Here is a 23,778-nt window from a genome sequence, read left to right as displayed (position 1 = left end):
AAATAATAGTAATGCACTCTTTTAAAGTAAGTACATGCAAGTATTTATTGATAAAGTTGTTTTATGGGGAGATGGAATTAGGGAGTGGATCTCCTTTTTTCCCCACTATGCCCTAGTAGTGTGTCAAGAAAAATAAAGACCATAATGAAGCTCATAAATTTGTTTACTCCTTAGTATGTTAAGCAATTGGCAATTTCATTGGACAACAAGTTCAATTTGATGTATCTGTTCCGTGTTCCTAAAAGAACCTTAGTTTGTCATGTGGCAAGTAATATCTCTGTTTCATGTATAGAAAAGTAAAGAACAAAACCAAACTACAGAATAAGAGAGCATTCGAAAGAAAAACCCATGACTACCAGTTTCTTTTCTGTTCTTTTACCTCACTAAATAATAAGGAATGTGAGGCAGGGAGGGCAATGTAAAAAGGAAAAAAAACAAAGAGGAACAAAGGTTCACTATTACAGTCCTTAGAGACTGAAAAACAAGATGACACAATCATTCTGGAGAAATCTCCTTTTGTAAGTGGTGTTCCAAAAACCAAGTGTGATATACACTTAGGGAACAAAATGTTTAAAAAGTTGAGTTACTAATTACAATGATTCCAGGGCTAATTCCACCAGCTCATAGCACAAGCCTTGAAGCGAAGCCCTTTTTTTAAAAGTCTATTTTGGTAGAGCCAAAGTGAGTTTTCCAGATCATATTTAGCAAGACCAACCTTTCTTTTTCTGCTTTAAAAACGAAACGGCTAAATGGAAAAAAATCTATTTTTAAATATCAAGAACTGGCTTCCATATTAATTCTTCCAATTCTAAATAAGCGTGAGGCAGGCTTTATGAAGAACTTCCGTATTTACAAGTATCAGTGGGGCCTCTGACTTGCTGAATATCTTCCAGGAAGAGAAATCTGATACAAGTTACATTTCCTGAGAGTGAAGTGAGAGATGCTTGGAGTTTATAGTAAGTCATTTCTTGCCCAGCTGACATTCACCATCACCTGTCGCGTTACAAGCAGTTTGGCTCGCAGGGCCTGAAGGGTTTGTCTGAAATGTCTTCACCCCGCCGCGGGGGGCTGGGGGGATGATGTCTGAGTTCCACAGTCACAGAGACTCTGAAATCTTAGCCTTTCTGTGTTTGTCGGGGGATTCAGCCACATAGGTTGCTAACGGGAAAACAAAGCTTGGATGATTCTCTAATAATCTTATGCCTGTTACGATTAGCATTTGTTCATTGTGATGTTGTAAATGACTTCCCCTTGAAAATGAGCCCTCCTACTAGATGGCATTCTGATAACAAAAACCGAGGACGGACCAGAGAAGCTGCTCTTCAGAAAGGTTTTTTCACTGTCCCCCACCCCCCCAAAAAAGCTAAAACACATCCCGGGTTAAACCCCGCTCCACCCCCAAGAAGTCCTCTGAATTGTGAAGTGTCCTTCTGAGTCTGGGGGCTTGGCTTCTGCTTCAGGGTCAGCCTGGGAGTCCCGGGTCGCTACCCAAAGCTGTGATTTTCCCAACGGCATATACTCAGCCTTTTTTTTTTTTTTTTTTTTGTCTAGAATGGAACGTTATTGCTCTCACACCTTCACGCTTTTGAACATGGCTTTCTTGTGGTATAACTGATACACTCGGGTTTCTCTTCGGAGCCCAGAAATCGTTCACCTTTTACTTTCCTTTTTTATATGAATAAAGTTCTAACCCCTTAACCTGGCACGTAAGGCCTTTCAGAACAGCACCTCAGCTGCCCCTCCAGCTTCCTTCACCACCAGACAGTCTCTCCCCTCTGTTTACTAACCACACGGGATTTCTCACCAGTCTGCAAATTACGTTGACCTTGAAAACCACCATGATGCCCCCTCCAGCTACCACCTGGCAAATTTGTGCTTATCCTTCAAGCCTTTTTTCACATCCCCTATGAAGCTTTTCCTGGTTCCTGGAAGGGTTCGTCCGTTCTTCCAGAGTTCATCAGACCTCATATCTAAAGATTGCTACAAACTCCATAATTCCCAGACAGAAATAACTAGGACGCTGTCTTTATTTATTCTTAAACCCTCAGTGCCCGGCACATAGTGAGTATTCAATGTCATTTGGGAATTGAGTGAAATACTTTGTTAGACTTTCTTCTTTCATTGGCATCAAAGCTGAACTTAGAAATAACGGTGACTATATCATGAAATATGTTTTCCTACATAGCTCTCCTAAGCAAAGGGAATTTTATTTTCTTATCATGGGTAAATTAGAAGAGAGCTATTGTCTGTGAAGATAGCAGAGAGGATTGCCTATATCCATATCGACGAGCTTTAGAGCCCCACAGAGGAAGGAGTGCCAAGAGTTAGTTGTTAAATACACTGTGAGAGAGAATTCCCTGGTGGTCCAGTGGTTAGGACTCAGCACTTTCACTACCGTGGCCCGGGTTCAATCCCTAGTCTGGAAACTAAGATCTTGTAAGCCACATGGTGTGGTCAAAAAAAAAAAAAAAATTACACTGTGAGGCTCTGTACCGAAGCAGCACTGCTTTGGAATCCACGGGATAGCTAGAGGGTCACTGAACCCATGCCACCACCCTCCGAAGCACACACACACAGAGCAACTTTGGCCTTGAAGGCTGAGGATAAGCAGCCTTGAGCAGAGGTTGGCTGGGTCCCAGGAAGAAGCGTTTTCATGGAGGGGACCCACAGCAAAGGCCGGGGTGACATGCACTGACAAGATTAGGACACAAGGGCAGAAGCATACTAAAGTGAAATGGGCCAGACGCAGAAGGACAAGTATTGTATGATTCTACTTACACGAGGTCCCTAGAAGAGTCAAATCACATAGACAGAAGGCAGAAGGGTGGTTGTCGGGGGCTGGTTGTAGTGCTGACCAAAATGAGGCAATGAACGAGGCACTACCAAGCTGATGTGAGTCACATACAATAAACATAAGCAGCTTTATGGCTTCCATGCTTATTTTCTGATTAGCCTTGATGGCTAAGTTGAAAGAATTGAAATGATAATAAATTAATGATTTATTAGCTGACACTATTCTTCTTGGATTCACGGACATTTCAAAGTTTGTCAGTGAAATCGTAATTGCATCTTCCTATTTGATTCTGTGTCTGAGAATGAGGATTAGACTATCCAATGCTATTTTATGAAACATGGAGTCCTGTCAACCCACAAGAAAATTTGTAGAGCTGTTATAAAGCTATTCTTAAGCATGAGTATAACGAAACATTGTATATTACTCCAGTCGATGCTCTGGTTAATTCATACATTTAAGGTCATGCTTAAATTTGGGTTTACAACCATTATAAAAGCAGCACATTTGCCACCACTGAAGGTTAATAGCTAATTAATCCTCAGCATTTTTATGGGGCAAATAAGATTAAAGATGACTGAAGTATGTGTTTCCATGCTTTCTTTCTTGTGTATATTCTGCAAACCTGCAGTGCACATTCCACAGATACATACATATAACCCGCACCCAAGCAAAACCTCTGCTGTCTCTTATAAGATTTGATTCGTAGGATAAAAAGACAAGTGAAGAGAGAAAAAAATGTAATATTTAATCCAACCATAGAAGTAGATTAATGCCTGTCAAGCTGGCCTGAGTAATTACCAAAATAGGACGCCTTAATTTTATTACTTTATGATGACATCTGCATTATTATGACTCCTAAGTAATAGACTTAACTGGTACTTCACTTCTCTCAAGGTAAATGGCATCAGGACATTTTAAGATAAGATAATTTACATGTAATTAGCCATAATAAAAAAGAGATCTGCTGTATAACATTGCACTTATACTCAGCAATGACATATTATTCACTTAAACATTTGTTAAGATGGTAGATATGTTGAGTGATGTTTCCAAAATAAAATAAAACAAAATAACGTAGATATGAATGCTGTAGAATCTATATACATAAGATCAATTACTGATACTTTTAACTTCTCCCTCCAAAATACTGAATTATATGAAATCTGAAGGAGGAAAATCACAACTTACTTTAAATTGTTAATATTAAATGTTTCCAAAACTGTTAAATGAAACTACTGAAGTGAAAATATTTCCTATTATGTTACATTTTAGAAGTATTGGAGGAAGTCATTGAGAGGAGTTTCCCACCAGTTGACCTGTGAGCTGGACCCGGGCAACCAGAGGTTCCAAACCTCCTCCCCTGTCCTTGGGATGTACTTTCTGCCCACCATTCCCACGTTAGGAGTTGTTTCAAGGATGCAGCCTTGAGAGAGTAATGTGTAGCTGAGACCATCTGGACAGTGTACATGACTGACCCCCATTAAGGCCTCTACATAAACTTCTGTGATTATGGCGCGTGGGTGCAGAGATTTACTGCTCTTGCTGTGCCCAAGACAAGCCTTGTGTGTACGTTCCCTTGCTCAGTAAACCTGCCACCTACCAATCTGGGGGGCTCTGTCTCTTTCTTCAATCTCTCCTTGCCCTCTGTGTACAGGGGCCAATTTCAGGTTTCACCAGGGGAACTCTCATGGTTATGAACAAACAAGTAGCCATTTCAACCTACATATTGGAACATATTAACATCTCTTAATTTTCTAGAAAAATATAAAAGAGGTTCTTGTGATAGAGAAGTAAATATTTCTGTGCATTCTTAAAACTGTATAATACTCTTAAAATTCTTTTCTATCTAATATATAAAATTTGGCTAAATTGAATAAAAAAGAATGAAATGATGCCATTTTCAGCAGCGTGGATGGACCTAGAGATTGTCATACTAAGTGAAGTCAGAAATAGAAAAACAAATACCATATGATATCGCTTATATGTGGAATCTAAAATATGACACAAATGAACATGTCTACAAAACAGAAACAGACTCACAGACATAGAGAACAGACTTGTGGTTGCCAAGGAGAAGGGGGTGAGGGAGGGATGGGTTGGGAGTTTGGGGTGAGCAGATGAAAACTATTATATGTAGAATAGATAAACAACAAGGTTCGACTGTATAGCACAGGGAACGATATTCAATATCCTGTGATAAACCATAATGGAAAAGGATATGAAAAAGAATGTATATATGTATAATTGAATCACTCTGCTGTACAGCAGAAGTTAACACAACATTGTAAATCAACTATACTTCAATAAAATAAATGTTTAAAAATAAAAATAAAATAAAACTTGGCTAAATTGTATGATTTTAAAATGGTAGGGCTTCCCTGGTGGTGCAGTGGTTAAGAATCCACCTGCCAATGCAGGAGACATGGGTTCAAGCCCTGGTCCGGGGAGATCCCACGTGCCACGGAGCAACTAAGCCCGTGTGCCACAACTACTGAGCCTCAGCTCTAGAGCCCGCGAGCCACTACTGAGCCCACGTGCTCAGAAAGTGTAGCTTTATGAGAGGAGCTGTGGGCTTTGAGTCCTGCAGCCTATGCTCGAATGACAGGAGGGACAGAGCTCAGTTTCTTCTTGGGTCAAGGCAAGAGCAAAAGTGTAGCTTTCCCTTGCACTGTGTATCTCTCCAGCAGGCTTCAGGAAGGCAAGATGAGACCCACACTTCTCCACCAGTGCAATCCCAGAGCTTAATAAAATGTTCAGTCCATAGTAAGCTCAGTAAATATTGAATAGAAGGGTGAGCTCTGGACTAGAGTGAATTCATTTCAGTGGCTTATTGAAAGCTACCTCTTATTCACCCTAAGCAGAAAAAAAATTCCGGGAACCCCTAAAATACTTATATAGTAAGCCACAGCTTTTATTTGTAATTGTTACAAGTTTTCAGTTAAAAACACAAAACTTAATAACAAAAATTTTTTTTTTTCGTTATGCGGGCCTCTCACTGTTGTGGCCTCTCCCGTTGCGGAGCAACAGGCTCGAGACGCGCAGACTCAGCGGCCGTGGCTCCCGGGCCCAGCCACTCCGCGGCATGTGGGATCCTCCCGGACCGGGGCACGAACCCGCGTCCCCTGCATCGGCAGGCAGATTCTCAACCACTGCGCCACCAGGGAAGCCCCATCAAAATTTTTAAGTATAATATCCAATGTTACTAAAGAAATTGGGTAATATGCAGAAGAGATGGATAAAACAATGATGGAACATAATTAGATGTATATTACCAAGACCTCTAAAAATGAACTTGTAATTCTACTTTGAAAAAATCAATCTTATGAATTTTTTTGGCTCAACAAATGTTTACTGAATGAACGGACACGTGAAAAATAAACAAAGGAGGTGATGAGTAAGTGGTGAGTCTTAACTGGTCTCTCTAGCCAGAAAAACAGAGGGAACAACTTTCCTGTATGTTGTAGTGTTATTTATAATAATGAAAAGCTGAAGGTAGTGTGAAGGTCCATGTAGAAAAGACATGCCCAAGGGGTGAATCATTCAACAGGAGCAAAGACCAGGGCTGATGATGCTGTGATACACACAACAGCTTTCCCCATATTTAGGAATATTTCCAAGGGAACTGTTAAGGTCCAGAGAACTTTAAAATCTCCTAAAAAACGCTATTCATCTCCTAAATATTAAGAAGGATTGCTGAGGATTATTATGTATTACAAAACACAAATGAAAAGGGCTTCTACCAGCTCTTTTCTTCCATGTAAAGCCATGAAACTAAAGAGCCCTTTACTTTCAGAAAGCAACCACCAATTTAATGAAAGGGACAGAGAGAGGACTCCTCTTCACTGGAGATTTATTTGTTTGTAACAAAAGCAAAGAGGACCATATCTATCAGCTATGCCACTGTTTCTAGCTACACTATCCAAGCTCATAAAATCTTAGTAATCTGTGTTGATTATTTTTTCACACATAGTCTCATTTCCCCCCATTCTTGGGAACTGCTTCAGCTGCAAAAGCCACCCGGTCACAGGTGTCATCCTAAATCAGAGAGGCTACAGACTAGACTACAGACTACAGCCCTCCCTTCCCCCCTCTTTTCGCGAATGGGCCATAGCACTCCAATCTGCTGAACTCAACAGGGCCTCAGAATCCTTCTCAACACAGTATTCCAGATAGACATAGAACCTGAGAGATAAGGCTCTTTACCATCCTTGAATTCAATAATAAATCAGGAATTCACTTTTCTGTGACATTTTAAATTTATTTATTCAACTACTAACACATTTTTATTTAAAAACATGTTTATATACAAGCAACCAGTGAAACATAAGAATTATGTTATACCAAGAAAATAAGGTGCTCCATACCATATGCATGTTCTGTATATGTTTTCTCTCAAAACTTCACCACTTTGCCCTGATAATTGCCAAAAGACAATTTAAAGATAATCAGAGTATGATCATCTGGGATATTGCTCTCAATCTGTAGAGAAATAATTATTTCTCTCACATAACCAGAGATACTTGTAGATACAAGAAGCTGAGAAAATTTCCTCTAAAAAGATGCTAGAAAATTCTAGAAAACTGGGTAGCACGCCACCCAGAATCTTTTTTTTTTTTTTTTTTTTTTTTTTTTTGCGGTATGCGGGCCTCTCACTGTTGTGGCCTCCCCCGTTGCGGAGCACAGGCTCCGGACGCGCAGGCTCCGGACGCGCAGGCTCAGCGGCCATGGCTCACGGGCCCAGCCGCTCCGCGGCATATGGGATCCTCCCAGACCGGGGCACGAACCCGTATCCCCTGCATCGGCAGGCGGACTCTCAACCACTTGCGCCACCAGGGAGGCCCCCAGAATCTTTTAAAGCACCCAAATACTTACCACTTGCTATCCTAAGGAATACTAAAGAATGGACATGAAGAGAAAAGAAAACCAAACATAGAAACCTTGTCAGATGTTCCCTGAGCCTGTGCCACCTTTTTGGGTACAACAGTGTTTATCTGAAGGATCCTTGCAAGAGCTGCCTTTGGATCCTCACATTAACCCAGGCTCAAGGCACTAAGTGTGCCCAGTGGGTACCTGATCAACAACTCATGAGATCTCTCCCCTCGTAAACCTCACCTGGAAGATGGCAGAATAATAAAAACAAGCTCAGGCACAGAAAGAGTCCCAATTTCCATATAAACTAGCATCTGCCTTTTCCCATGCTGATTCTGCAAGATGGCTCATTTACAAATATATAAATAGCTGCAACTTTACTCCAGTCTCATTGAAAAATCAGAATGGCATCATATGAGAGAAGCATCCTAGCATCCTTGGCTCATGGAGCAAAATGTAAGTGGAGCTGGGCCAAGCTACTTGACACTCGCTAGTCAGCTTAACCAGATGCCCTCCAGTTTCCTGCAGTGGAGGGACTGGGTTCTGCTGGCAGAGGCTGAGACTTCATGCACATCAATTGCCCAGCAGTCGCACCATGATTTACAGCCAGAGGTTGGAAAATAAATTTCAAGTAGTACCTAATATTTATTATCACACGTATTCAAAAGAGAATGACAATGTCTAAATGTGGCAGGAAGTTTTCCAATGTAGCTACTTAAAATTCACTATGTCTTCTTAAACACAGGCTCAAAGATTGTCTCTCCAATACTCTGGCCACCTGGCCAGACTTAGAGGGGTTTAAATCATCAGGAAAAGGGCGAGAGAGAAAATACATTTTAATTTTTGGAAGGGAATTTATTGCCTTGCTTAAATTCATGAATTAAAGTTATCTACTGGTAGTTAAGAACCATCTAAACCAATATATATGAAATATAGATGAGATACATATTGACTTTTCTTTGCTGCATATGAATACCCAAATAGGAAGCTGTCAAGCCCTGAGGGTTTAATGCCTGCATGTGAAGCCACCTTCAGGCTTAAGACGCCCACAATAGCATAGGTCTGTACAGTGACATCTGCTGAAGTTCTCCACCAGACAAATCGCCTATTACATCCCCTGGTATCAAATTACCCTCTTCCTTAGCCCTCTGATTTCTTACCAATTAATGAGCAGTTTACTTTTTTTTTTTTTTTTTTTTTTTTTTTTTTTTTGCGGTACGCGGGCCTCTCACTGTTGTGGCCTCTCCCGTTGCGGAGCACAGGCTCTGGACGCACAGGCTCAGCAGCCATGGCTCATGGGCCTAGCCGCTCCGCGGCATGTGGGATCTTCCCGGATCGGGGCACGAACCCGTGTCCCCTGCATCGGCAGGCGGACTCTCAACCACTGCACCACCAGGGAAGCCCCCAAACAGAATTTGATCCTTTATTCATTGCAGTGTATTCACACCCTGAAATGTTCATCTTGGACTCAAAGGCTGAATATCAGGACCATATATGCTATATTTGCCTTCCTGATGACTCAAGCTTTCTGAAATACTATTGATCCATCCTCCAATTACATATAGCCAACCATATGGGGAATTATTATTGCCTTGTATAATTGCTGACTAATTGTCAATATTTAAATGGCAAGTCATTCTTTCGAATCTCATATTTATCAGAAGAAAAAGTATAGTAAAGATAACAAACCAACAATAAAAAAAACCCTTCAGTAAATTCATTTTGAGATGAAATGAGTAACAAGACCAAAACAATGGCTTTTCTTTACTATATACTCTACACAATATATAAAGTGAATATACAGTAAGGGCTAAGTTCTTTTATTTTAATTTACCATGGAGCTTATCTATATGCATGCAGCATGTGGAAATAAATATAATAAATATCACTCTTTTGTCTCTAAGCCTACATTGTGTCCTATGTTTAAAATTCACATTTTAAAATCTAATTTTGGTTATGTCTATTTAAACATAAATAATATTTCTTCAAAAACAAATTTACTTACTATTCTCTAAAGATTATGCTGCTATCTATACATGTAAATTTATGCTATAGAACAAGATCAGTTTGTAAAGATTACTAAAAACCACAAGTAATCAAACAACACATTTACCATAGCATTCAAGTGATTGTGTTACTGTCGACAGACTTTTTATTTTTAAACAAATTATTTGGAATCTCTTTAGAAAGTTTATGTTGTATTATTAAAATGTAAAGAAAGGGCTTCCCTGGTGGTGCAGTGGTTAAGAATCCACCTGCCAATGCAGGGGTCATGGGTTTGATCCCTGGCCCAGGAAGATCTCACGTGCCGCGGAGCAACTAAGCCCGTGTGCCACAACTACTGAGCCCGCGAGCCACAACTACTGAAGCTCGCGCACCTAGAGCCCGTGCTCCGCAACAAGAGAAGCCACCCCAGTGAGAAGCCCACGCACTACAATGAGGAGTAGCCCCCACTAACCGCAACTACAGAAAGCCCGCACCCAGCAACGAAGACCCAACACAGCCAAAAATAAATAAATTAAATAAAAATAAATAAATTTTTAAAAATGTAAAGAAAACTTATTATTTTACTTACATGGTGTCTCTAATAAGAAGTGAACTTCCCAATTTGATACAAGTTTTATCACCTTCACAAAACACACGTCTCAGAGAAAAGCGCTCTCCTAGGTCAAAACCTGTGAAATGTGACAAATGATTTAATCCAGCAGTTTTATTAAATTTAGTAAATTCACAGAGATACCGACTTTTAAATAGGATTTTTTGTAGTCCTTATCTGTAGACTGACTTATTTCAAATTAAATCTGCTCCTTACGGGATCAGCAAAATTTCTTGATTTCTTTTTCCTCTGTTTAGGATATAGGAGGATGAAATATATGTCAAAAGATTCAAGTATTAATTTTCTTAGACCTAGGAATTATTCTAAATAAGTAATCAGAGTAGTTTATTGTAACAGCTCTGATAGCTAAAGACAGAAAGTTAGTTAAGTAAAAAATACTACAGCCATTCAATTGAAATCTAAGCAGCCTTTTAAAAGAAATCATGGTTTAGGAAAATATATGTTGATGTGGGGAAATGTTGGATTTCAAATGCAGTATCTGTATTATGATTACGTGTGCATATGTGGGTGGGGGAAGGGTGGAGAGAGAAAACGGAAGATGAAGGGGGAAAAAAGAGAAAGAAAGATAAGAATGTGACAAAAAGGGAATCATGACTGTATTTGGGTAGTGAGATCTTCTTTCTCATACATTTTCTTTTCTTTTTTTCAAATTTTCTACAATGGATACAACTTTTAAAATTTTAAATAACTTTTGTTCTCCGAGAGGTTGAGTTGTTGGTGGTCCTAGGTTAAATGATGTAGAATTCTGCGCTCAGAAATTTTTGTACATCATTTGACTTCTTTGCTTTTAATTTTTTAGTATTGGTGTTATCTTAAATTACAATGTGAAGGAGTCACCTACAATGCACTACGTGTTTGGTGATAATTTTACACAAAAGTGTTTCTTTGTGAAGAACTGTAATGCTTACCTGAAACTTCAACTTTATCTCTGTAGTCTGCTGTAAACAGGTGTCCCTCTTTCCTCAGTATAGGACATTGTTTCTCTATTTAAAAAAAAAGGTATTGAGAATTTTCACTGCATTGTCTATCATTTTTCCAAATAAATTTGAATCATACAATACAATCGGAAATGTAAGATAAAATGGAAAAAAATTAAACTGCTTTATTAAATTCCTTTTAAATAAGAATAAGAGTATCACCTACCTCACAGTGTGTTCGTGAGGAATACATATGGTTATGTATGTGAAGTCCCTGGTACACAGGGAACGCTTGTCAGTGTTAGCTACTGTTTGCTCTAATGTTATAATTGTCGCTCTATACTTGACATTAGGAAATTAGCTAGCTTTAATGTCGTTAAATTTTCATATTCAAAGTATATTCTAATGTTAGAAGAAGTGACCTAATACTATTTTCACACACCTTGGATTCAGGTTTAGGTATTAGTGATATTAAACTTTAGAACAGGAGGAGACTGCACAGGACTAAATGTACCCCACCCTAAATTCATATCAGGGATTTTTATAATGTGATTTGGTGCACATATAAATAGATTAATTGGACAGAGAGTCCAAACACAGACCTGTGCACATGTGATCTCCTTATTTACCACAAAAGGGCCACTGCAATTCGATGGGAAAAGAATGGTCTTTTCAGTCAGTGATTTTAGATCAACTGAATGTCCATGTAGAAAAACACTGGACTGTAACCCTTACCTCAAACCATGCAAAGAAATTAATTAGAGATGATCTTAGACCTAAACATGAAAGGTAAAACAATAACGAACTACAGAAAAACATAAAATCTTCACGAACTGAGGGTAGCAAATATTTCTTGATAGGGACACAGAGAACATGAAAGGTTGATAAACTGGACTTCATTAAAATCTTAATAATCACAAGACAACATTAAAAGAGTGAAAAGGCTAGCCACAGACTATTACAATACGTATATCCAATAAAGCATCATATCCAGAACATACAAAGAATTCTCACAAATCAATGGGGAATAGATTGAAAAACGTATTTTGAAAATGTGCCAAAAAACTAAGCACTTCACAAAAGAGAATATCCAAAGTGCCCACCCGCATATGAAATAGCGCTTAGCGTCATTAGTGATCAGGGAAATGCAAAGTAAAACCACAATGATATACCACTAAATGGCTAAAAATTAAAGAACTGACAGCATCAAATACTGATGAGGATGTGGAGCAAAAGGAAGCCTCATCTACGTTGCTCGTGGGAGTGACCATCAGTACAACCACTTTAGAAAATTGTTTGGCAGCATTTCCTAAAGCTAAATATTCGTGAACTCTATGACCTAGAAATTCAATGACGCAAGAGAAATGAGTACAAAAATGGTGTAAATGGCTCTTTTAGAAGAGAATATTCCTCTCAGCATAACTCATAATAATCTAAAACTGGAAACAACCCAAATGTCCATTGACAAGAGGATAAATGAACAAATTGTGGTAAATACAATAAAAAAGTATAGAAAAAAGAATGAACTACTGCTACATGCAATGACCTGGATGAATCTCAGAGATACAATGGTAAGTGGAAAAAAATATCATTCCCCAAAGAACACAAACTGCAGAATTCCATTTATGTGAAGTTCAAGAGATTGCATGACTGATCTATGTTACCGTACTGATTAGCTTGGTGGGGGCTCAACTGGGATAGTTACAGGAAAGCCTTCTGGGGTCATGGAAAGTTCTATATTTGGATCTGATGGCAGTTTCACAGATGTGTAAATACATATGCAAAAATTCATTACACTGTGCACCTAAGATTTGTGGACCCCAGTGTGTGTCATACAAAACAGCATGTCTGTGAGAAAACACTTTAAGCTAAAAATAATTTTTGCAAAACAAAACACCAAAATTCTGATCAAATTTTTACAATGACTGAATAACTAATGAATAACTATATGACTGTAGAAAATGAGGTTAACTTTAAATTCTTCACAACATATATAGGGAAACCCCAATAGATGATTGGCAAAGCAAATATCCAGACTGTGGAAGGAACTTCTACTGTAACACTTCGGTAATGAGTGAAAGCTATGTTAGCTTATTGCCAAGTTGGAAACAGTATATATCTTATTTAAATTCCTCTGAGGATCTAATGAATATATGATGATGTCAAAGTAATAAACCTGTCACTTTGAAGTGAAGAAAATTGAACATTTCCAGCAATATTTATGAAAGTATTTCTTCACTAAAGTCTTTAGTTTATGAAAATCAAATACAGCTTTATATCTCTAGAATATGTGCTCTGTTATGAAAAGCTGAACAAAACAAATGAAAACTAAATGTTAATTTAAGTGAAGTAAGTCAGACAAAGACAAATATGATATCACTTTATATGTGGAATCTAAAAAATGATACAAATGAACTTATTTACAAAACAGAAATAGACTCACAGACATAGAAAACGAACTTATGGTTACCAACAGGGAAACGGGGAGAGAGATAAATTAGAAGTTTGAGATTAACATATACGCACTACTATATATATAATAGGTAAACAACAAGGACCTACTATATAGCACAGGGAGCTATACTCAATATCTTGTAATAACCTATAATGGAAAAGAATCTGAAAAAGAATATATATATATTCAATTTTAACTCAATTTTATTCAACTTCAATTTAAAGTTTAAAAAAACAACTAAATGTAAATTCTTTGGGGGAAGACTCAAGGCACAATAAGCTGAATGCATGAGTCTCATGGTCCATTGCATAAAAATGGCAACACAGTAGAAGTGGCTATTAAAAGTTGGATATGTTAATTTCTTTAAGCATGGACACTTGCATTTTAATATAAAGTAAAACATACTTTTTGCATAAATGTGCATGTTATCTTGAAGAACTACTGATAAGACCCAAATATCCAAGCATCCTGTCAGGTAGTCAGGAGAATCCCGGCAGCAGTGTCCTTTCAAAGGCTCTTGGGAACCTTTCAAAAGTAATTACTAAAATTTCACCACAAAAGATGCACTATTTAGGGACCCTTAATCAACAGACCTTTCGAAACATAAATGCAGAAGTTTTTGACAAATTCATGCTAAGATGCTGTCAGTGATTTTCAGACCCACTTTCCTCCTGACTTAGCTTGAAGGATCTGGGTAGCTTATAGGGTTGGAAGGATATTGAAAGGGGGTAAAAGAACCAGAAAAGAAGACAACTAGGTCAGATTTGGGGAAGATTATCTAGATTTTATCTAGATTATCTACAAAAAATTACATACATTTTCCAAATGTGTGTAATTACATACATTTTACCCTTCTCTCCCTCTAAAAATTAGAAACCTGGGGACCTAAGAACAAATCATTCAAGAGAACTTACGTGATTTTCCCCCAGATCACAGAGTAACTCAATGGCAAAGCTGAAATAAAACTCGTTTCCTATAGTCCAGCTTTTTCCTCTATACTGAACATCCTTCTCAAAAACATGTTCTAGGGCTTCCCTGGTGGCGCAGTGGTTGAGAGTCCGCCTGCTGATGCAGGGGACACAGGTTCGTGCCCCGGTCCAGGAAGATCCCACATGCCGCGGAGCGGCTGGGCCCGTGAGCCATAGCCGCTGAGCCTGCACGTCCGGAGCCTGTGCTCCGCGACGGGAGAGGTCACGACAGTGAGAGGCCCGCGTACCGCAAAAAAAAAAAAAAAAAAAAAAACATGTTCTAAACAAAATAATAGAGTACCTATGATATTCTGTTCATTCTTTAGTGGAAGTATACTTTGTCCCCACTCTTAGTTTGAAACACGTGCTTTTAAAAAATCACTTGTTCCCTTAATCTCTAAATCCTTATGCTTGTTTTCACCTGCTGACTGGGCATCCTATTATATTGTTAGTCTGGAGATTAGATCACATGTCTTTTAAAACATATTTTTCCTATCATTGTTCTGGTCTTTCTATACCCACTCATATATAAAAGTCTTCAGTTTAATCATGGAAGTCATGTTCAATTCCATCTTTCTCCTCTCAAATAGCTAAAAAGCCCAGAACAGTTAAATCCATTCTTTTAAATTTCCATTTTTCCCTGCTGATTGAATACCTAAAAGATGTGTGTATTTTGCTGATGCTCATACAGAAAACGGACCAGTCACTCTCTGTGGCCCCAGAGGCCTCTGGCCTTAGGAAAAACCAGGAGTGAAGTCATTCCTTGCGCACCACAAAGACAAGAGGAAAAGTCAAAATTAGAGGCATCCTGAAAAATAAATGTATATGTGTTCTATTACACCTTTACAATTTGTAGAGGGTTCTTAGCATTACTTAAGCTATTAATATACCACTTTACTGATTGCAAAGAAAGGAAATATATCATTTGTCTAGTGGATATATAATTTATATTTTAACTTTGCTAAGTGTACGTTTCCACACATTTGTACTTAAATGTATCATGAATAACCGTATTACAATATTAAACTACCTGTGAATTAAGGCTTGTTGAGAGGTCTTTAGGGAAGATGTGTGACTGCAAGATATAAATTCAGAAGCCTACCCGTTGGTAGTCCTAGAGGGCAAGGTTTTAGCATCTCCCAAGAGGTCTCACAGGGCAGTGTCTACTGCTCTGATGAATTTTACCAGAGACCAAGGTCTAGCCTTTGAGCTTGCAGGCTCAAAAATCGGATGCTGACAACACATAAAGCACAGATGCATTTCTGAGGCGCACATGCCCCCTCTCCTCCTCCTCATTCACTGGACTCCAGTCTCCCACTCTTTCTCGTTTCTCCTACACGCTGAGCATGCCCCTGCCTCAGGGCCTTGGCATGTGCTGCTTTCCAGGTGATCACGTGCCTCTCTCTCTCACGACCTTCCTGTCTCTGCTTAACTGCCCCCTCATGAGGTCAGCCTTCCCTGACCACCGTGTAAATAATGAAACCACCTCTCCTCCCTTCATACCATATAGGATTGCCAAATACAGCGAATGAAAACACAGGTGCCCAATGAAATCTGAATGTCAGATAAAGAACAAAAATATTTTTAGTATACGTATTTCTGATGCAATATATGGAGCATACTTATACTAAAATATTTTCATTATTTGTCCCACTTCAAACTTAACTGGGTGGCGGTATTTCATCTGGCAACCTCACCCACATGCTCATACTCTTGGAGGCCAGATAGGGTGGTAACTTAAAGAGGTGACACTGAAGATGGACAAGGGGGAAGGAACTGAGACACAAGAATGAACAGGATGGGGACTTTGCTGGTGGTGCAGTGGTTAAGAATCCGCCTGCCAATTCAGGGGACACGGGTTCGATCCCTGGTCCGGGAAGATCCCACGTGCCACGGAGCAACTAAGCCCGTGCACCACAACTACTGAACCTGTGCTCTACAGCCGGCGAGCCACAACTACACAGCCCATGCACCACAACTACTGAAGCTCACACGCCTAGAGTCCGTGCTGCACAACAAGAGAAGCCACCACAGTGAGAAGCCCATGCACCACAATGAAGAGTGGCCCCCACTCGCTGCAACTAGAGAAAGCCCGCACCCAGTAACAAAGACCCAATGCAGCCAAAAATAAATAAATAAAATAAGTTTAAAAAATTTTTCTTGTAAAAAAATAAAGAATCAACAGGATGTGATAACAGACAACGTAGGGAGGAGGGAGAGCTGCCTTGCTCAGCTGGGTAACAGGTAAGTTTACTGAAATGAATCCCACTAGAGGAAGAAAAGGAGATTTGACGAGGATTGAATTCAGTTGCGGTGGGAAAGAGACGGAGTTAGAAATGTCAAGTTCAAGGTGCCATTAGGAAATACGGGTATGGAATGCAAAAGAGGGGCGGGCTGTGAGGTAAATTCAGGAGTGATTGACATACAAACCATACTTAAAGCCACAGGGCTGGATGGCATTACACAGGAGGTAAGGCCAGAAGGGAGTAAGGGCAACAGCTATCTCCTGAGGAATTGCAATATCTCTCTCTTGTCCATTTCACCTGCTTTATTTTTTCTATTCATATCCTCTGGAGTCCACATAACATATTATGGAATTATTATTACCTGTAAAATCACAGTTAAATCTGCCCAGTTTCACAGACGTTCTATTTATCACTTTTTTTTTATCGAGGTATATTTGATGTACAATATTATATGTTTCAGGTGTACAACATAGTGATTCAAAAATTTTAAAGGTTATACTCCATTTATAGTTATTATAAAATATTGGCTGCATTCCCTGTATTGTACAGTATATCCTTGTGGTTTATTTATTTTATACATAATAATTTGTATCTCTTAATCCCCTACCCCTATCCTGCCCCTCCTTCACTCTCCCCACTGGTAACCACTAGTTTGTTCTCTACATCTGTGAGTCTGTTTCTTTTTTGTTATGTTCACTAGCTCATTTTATTTTTTAGTTCCACATATAAGCAATAACCTACAGTATTTTTCTTTCTCTGACTTATTTCACTAAGCATAACTCCCTCCAAGTCTGTCCATGTTGCTGCAAATGGCAAAATTTCTTTCTTTTTTATGGCTGAGTAATTTTCCATTGTATATATACACATCTTTGTCTATTCATCTGTTGGTGGACACTGAGGTAGATTCCATATCTTGGCTATTGTAAATAGTGCTGCTGTGAACACTGGGGTGCATGTATCTTTTCAGATTAGTGTTTTTGTTTCTTTTGGGATATATATCCAGGAGTGGGATTGCTGGGTCATGTAGTAGTTCTAGTTTTAGGTTTTTTTGTTTTTTTGTTTTTTGCGGTACGCGGGCCTCTCACTGTTGTGGCCTCTCCTGTTGCAGAGCACAGGCTCCAGGCGTGCAGGCTCAGCGGCCATGGCTCATGAGCCCAGCCGCTCTGCGGCATGTGGGATCCTCCCGGACCGGGGCAGGAACCTGTGTCCTCTGCATCGGCAGGCAGACTCTCAACCACTGCGCCACCAGGGAAGCCCTAGTTTTAGTTTTTTGAGGAACTTCCATACAGTGCTCCACAGTAACTGCACCACCAACAGTGGTTTACATTCCCACCAACAGTGCATGAGGTTCCCTTTTCTCCACATGCTCTCCAGCATTTGTTATTGGTGGGTTTTTTGATCATGGCCACTCTGACAGGTATCACTCTTGTTTTCTAACATGCATTAGGAAAATTGTTTTCTTTACCTTTAGTGACAAAACTCATGACACAGCATTTGTCTCAAGATCAGGGTTAGGGACGTTGAAGAGCAGTAATTTACCACAGACATAGAACTAGTTTTTTTTTTTTTTTTTCATAAATGGATCAAAATAACAGCCTTTAGGTGTTTTGCTTTTTTTTTTTTTTTTTTTTTAAGGCTGACAGACTTCCCATTGACAGAGGCCTTTCATTTAATTGTTACTAGTTGCCCTGGGGACTCCTGTACACTTCATATTTTGCTAATATGTCTGATGAAGGATTACAGAGTATCCTAGGTTGGGAGAAAAACAATGGTTAACAATAAGAGGTTAGCACCTTGGATCAGAATATAACAAAAAAATATGGAAAAGTGACCAAATGAGAAAAAAATGGGAACACGGCTATTTTAACAAAGAGGTAATGAGGGGTCACAGAACCTTCACTGCTAATTTTTTATCCAAAACCATTCCCCCAGAGGAGTATACCAGGTTAGGAGCTATAATCTTTATTTAATAATTGTGAAGCTTTCCTGTACTTTAAAAATTTAGGAGTTACAAAGTACATTTGTCAGCAGTAGGACTCTTACCCAGTACCATACTGAACATGAGGAATTCTTCAAAACACAAAATAAAATTCTCTATATAATAGCATACTTCTACTCTGAGTTTAAGGGTGCAGCGTGTGTTGATTAGTAAAAGCCAAATTTCAGAAGAATAGTTTTTCCTTATAATCAATAGAAAACTAGTTTAAAAGGGTGTATGTGTATAGTTTGAGGCCTAACTTTATAATCAATTCCATCAAGACACTTAACCTGAAATTTTGGATCCTCCCGGACCAGGGCAGGAACCCGCGTCCCCTGCATCGGCAGGCGGACTCTCAACCACTGTGCCACCAGGGAAGCCCCTATTTTCTGTTTTTATTACTTTTGATGATAACTCGGTACTTTTGCCTTAGAACAGATTAAGGGAAATGCATGAGAAAGAGGAACTATTATGAGACATAAGCTTCTATCATAGAGAAAAGTCTTAAGAAAGTAATTAAAGCAAGTTTTGAGATGATCTCTGTGATGTATATTTATTAATACAACTCTCTTCCCCACCCTCTTTTGACAACTAAACTGAAACAGGCACATTCAAATTGTTTATCTGCAGTGTGAAAATATGCAAACATGCCTTATGTCATAATCTCGACATAATAGTAAAACTGATGAAAGAATATGGAATAGCTAATTCTGAGTAGCTTCAAGATTTTAATATTAAAGGTGTTACCGAATTCCTCCATATTACTCTTGAATTCCATCCCAACTGGCCCAATATTGCAAGCAATCGTTAGGCACACCATTGAGTTAAGTAAAGCAATTAAAAGACTTGATTCATCCTTCATATATTTAAGTGTAACAGCAGATTGTTGACAGCTTCACAGACTCCAGCGCTGAAACCCTAGCCTCTCCCTCAGATTTGTTATATTTTATTTTTAGGCTGTAATCACTTCCCTCCGGTAAATGGTTAGTGACCACAGGCACAGGTCTGCACATGAGGAAACTAAAACGAGAACTTCGTGCCGTGAATCAGACACACAAGACATGAGAAGAGCCCCTGTCAGGCCAGGCCCGAAATGTTATACTCTTCAATAATACTTATGACAGGGCTGTGCTGACGTTCTCAACGAAAGCAAACGATACTTGCAGTTAAGCAATTTCCATGGCACGTTTAGTGTGGGCTGTTTCACAAGCATCTCCTACCAAATGCCCCGATAAAAAACAACTCTTCATTTTTTTATTCTTTAGGAATTTCCTTTAGTGCTTCGGGTTACGTGAATCTTACTAGAGTTCCAATTAATTTGGAATTCACACTCTTAGGAAAATCTTTCAGAAAGATTAATTTGGTAGGGTAAATTGGGCCAGAATTATATGCATTTCAGTCTTCCTACATACAATATAACCTGATTAAAGAATTGAGATAGCCAAGCTACAAGCGCAAAACATTCAGGGGAATCCCAAGATGGAGGCGTTTCAGTTACGCAAGATGATCAGTACTGTTCTCAAGATCTATAGCGAACAGTACTGTATTATACACCTAGAAATGTGTTACTGGAGAGGAGCTCAGGCTCAGTGCTCTTACCCCTCCCAAAAGAGTTATTAAAGTCTGGGCTTCCCTGGTGGCGCAGTGGTTTAGGGTCCGTCGCCGATGCAGGGGATGCGGGTTCGTGCCCCGGTCCGGGAAGATCCCACATGCCGCGGAGCGGCTGGGCCCGTGAGCCATGGCTGCTGGGCCTGCGCATCCGGAGCCTGTGCTCCGCAACGGAAGAGGCCACAACAGTGAGAGGCCCGCGTACCGCACAAAAAAAAAAAAAAAAAAAAAAGTTATTAAAGTCTAAATAAATAAATAAATGCAACCTGGTAGTGTAAGGTGCAAGACAACCAGCTAAGAAAAAGATAATAATAATAAAAAGAAATAGTTAATCATCCCAAAGGTGAGTGTTCCTCTGTTTTCCACAAACATACGGCATTAGATTCACCTGGGGAGCTGGTTAAAGATGTAAATTACTGAATCACACCCCAGGCTGTCCCGCATCATAGGAATCTCTGGGAGTGGGACTCCAGAATCAGTACCCCAGATGATTCTTGCTCACGCTAAAACTGGAAAACCATTTATGTAGATCCTTCAAATCATCATCATCAGGAACATTTATTTATTACACACTAGCACGTGCCTAGAAACTGATTCATTCTCCTTTCAAACCAAAAAAGTCCTATCCCCTCTGATTAAATTGCATTTCCTGCTACGTCTCTTAAAAGGAAGAGATGTAAAAAAGATTCAGAAGAGGGACTTCCCTGGTGGTCCAGTGGGTAAGACTCTGTGCTCCCAATACAGGGGGCCTGGGGCTCTATCCTTGCTCAGGGAACTAGATCCCTCATGCATGCTGCAACTAAGAAGTCTGCGTGCTGCAACAAAGAGCACGCATGCTGCAACTAAGACCTGGCGTAGCCAAAATAAATAAATATATATTTTTTTAAATTCAGAAGAGTAGCAACATTATCAGAATAAACTCCCTGCCCTAGGGACTTCTTTTTACTATGAGTCATGCCCGATTTTTCTGAAAAAAAGAGTTTACCCCCCAAAAAAGTATGATAGCCACAGGATGTCATTTGTACAGTGTTAGAATATTCAAACTTTCACGTAGATTATTTTATGAAATGTACCTCTTGCCAACTTAGTAAAAAATCATAAAGACTTACAAAACACTCTGTGAGACTCAGATATGTTATATCTTTATAAGAGATTGTTTTTATGAGTGCTCAAAAGTCTCTACTAGGGTATGTTTATACCTGTTTAGCAAAAATTCTGAAAGAAACATTCAAAAGAATAAGCACAATAAGACTCATAGTCTCAGGACACATCATCATATGTGACCATGGTCAGAATATATCATATGTGATCCTTTGCATACAAGGTGAGTTGAAGTTTCTCTTTGCTCAGCAAATGGCTTTTCAATGTGTCTAGTTCAACTTTGTAATGCAAAGTACATTGAGGTCAGTAACTTACGCATACTCAATGTTCAAGAAAAGCCTTTCAAATTAGCCACCAGATGATTTTGAAAAATCAGAGGTGGAAGTGAATGTTTCAAATTGCCTTCAAGTCCTTTGGAAATATTTATGAGGTTGATAACTGAACAGTTGCAAATAAATATTATCTATTTAGTTCAAAAAGTGCTCTCACAACTGTTAATCTTTTGTTTGCCTTATCTGAGATACTACAAAATTGATATATAATTAAACTACATTTCCTTTTCTATTTCTTGTTCTGTTTTTCACTTTTCCATAATTAACATTAGCTGTGTCCTTGGTTTATCCTAACTGGGGATGGGTTTCCGTACTTACAATTGGAATAACTTGAAAAACTTCATTTAAAGGGGAAAGGGAAAAATAGACACACACAGAGATGTACATACATATTTATGTTTGTAAATATCAGTGAGAGAAAGAAAAGGCTATTTAGACTAATATAATATGCATATAAAAATGTAATTTTAGACATTCTCAGTGTGCAATGTGAAGGTCAATGGGGAAAACAATAAATTATTATCTATTTTGTGCTAGTAGATTGAATCTATGGCCTCTTCAACCCTAATTAAAATTTATTTTAATATTTTTTAAAAATAAAGACTATAAATAACATTTGGAGACTGGACAAGAGGTGGCCTGGATACCTGGCTTGTCCCTGCTCACCACGGAAGCGGAAGCAGGAAGCAGGAGTGTCGCTGCCCAGAACCAAAGCTTCCAAGAGCCAACGGGTCTCATGGCGCCTCAAAACCATGGGATCCAGTGGCCACAGACCTGCAACAGAACAAAATATCTGAATTGAGCTTATTGCATACAGTTCCCTTCATCATTATCTCCAGAAAATCCTCGTCACCAAAGAGAACACAATAGATTTTTACAATATATATAATTATATAATTGGATATCTGCTTATACATGTAATTAGACATTCTATATTAATATATACCTTATTATGCATGAAAGCCTCTGAAAATATTTTCAGATTAGTTCCTAATTAGTTATCAATGTCCATACAGCCTCATATAACTTAAATTTCTCTTCTTCTAAATTTTTTTAAAGCCACGCTACTTACGATGATTTGTATATATCTTTATTTTTAATCCTGGTAAAATACACATAACAAGGTTTACCATCTTAACCATTTTTAAGTGTACAGTTCAGTGGCATTCAGTATCTTCATGCTGTATAATCACCACCACCACCTGTCACTTTTCATCCTGCAAAACTGAAACTCTGTATCTATTAAACAGTAACTCCCCATTTCTCCCACCCCAGCCCCTGGCAACAACCATTCTGTTTTCTGTCTCTACAAATTTGACTGCTCTAGGTCACATGCACGTGGAATCACGCTGTATTTATCTTCTTGTGACTTTATTCACCTGGCATATTGTCCTCGAGTTTCAACCATCTTGTAGCATGTGTCAGTATTTTCTTTCATTTTTTCTTTTTTCTTTTTTTTTTTTTTTTTTTTTTTTTGCGGTACACAGGCCTCTCACTGTTATGGCCTCTCCCATTGCAGAGCACAGGCTCCGGACGCGCAGGCTCAGCGGCCATGGCTCACTGGCCCAGCCGCTCCGCGGCATGTGGGATCTTCCCAGACCGGGGCACAAACCCGTGTCCCCTGCATCGGCAGGCGGACTCTCAACCACTATGCCACCAGGGAAGCCCTATTCTTTCTTTTTAAAACTGAATAACATTCCACTGTACATACATACCACATTTTGTTCATCCATTCCTCCTCCACTGATGGACACTGGGTGCTCCCACCTTTTGGCTATTGTGAATAATGATGCTATGAACATGAATGTACAAAAATCCGTTCAAGTCCCTGCTTTCAATGCTTTCCAGAAATGGAATTGGTGGGTCATATGCTAATTCTACTTTTAATTTTCT

The 23,778-nt window shown here is 39.1% G+C and overlaps 1 protein-coding gene across 1 annotated transcript in view; it reads right to left on the bottom strand.

The window, feature by feature from the left end:
* Positions 1-22,623, bottom strand: part of COL19A1 (collagen type XIX alpha 1 chain) — a 364,353-nt gene extending 341,730 nt beyond the window's left edge. The window contains exons 1-3 of the mRNA XM_060114554.1: positions 22,533-22,623; positions 11,189-11,263; positions 10,239-10,338 (exon numbers count right to left, since the gene is read on the bottom strand). Of these exons, the coding sequence (XP_059970537.1) occupies positions 10,239-10,338; positions 11,189-11,263; positions 22,533-22,623 (266 nt within the window). The remainder of the gene's footprint in view (positions 1-10,238; positions 10,339-11,188; positions 11,264-22,532) is intronic.
* Between the last annotated feature and the right edge of the window lie 1,155 nt (positions 22,624-23,778).

The sequence above is a fragment of the Mesoplodon densirostris genome, chromosome 12 (genome assembly GCF_025265405.1).
Source record: "Mesoplodon densirostris isolate mMesDen1 chromosome 12, mMesDen1 primary haplotype, whole genome shotgun sequence".
In the NCBI taxonomy this organism is placed as follows: domain Eukaryota; kingdom Metazoa; phylum Chordata; class Mammalia; order Artiodactyla; family Ziphiidae; genus Mesoplodon; species Mesoplodon densirostris.
This window is presented reverse-complemented; position numbering and strand designations above follow the sequence as displayed.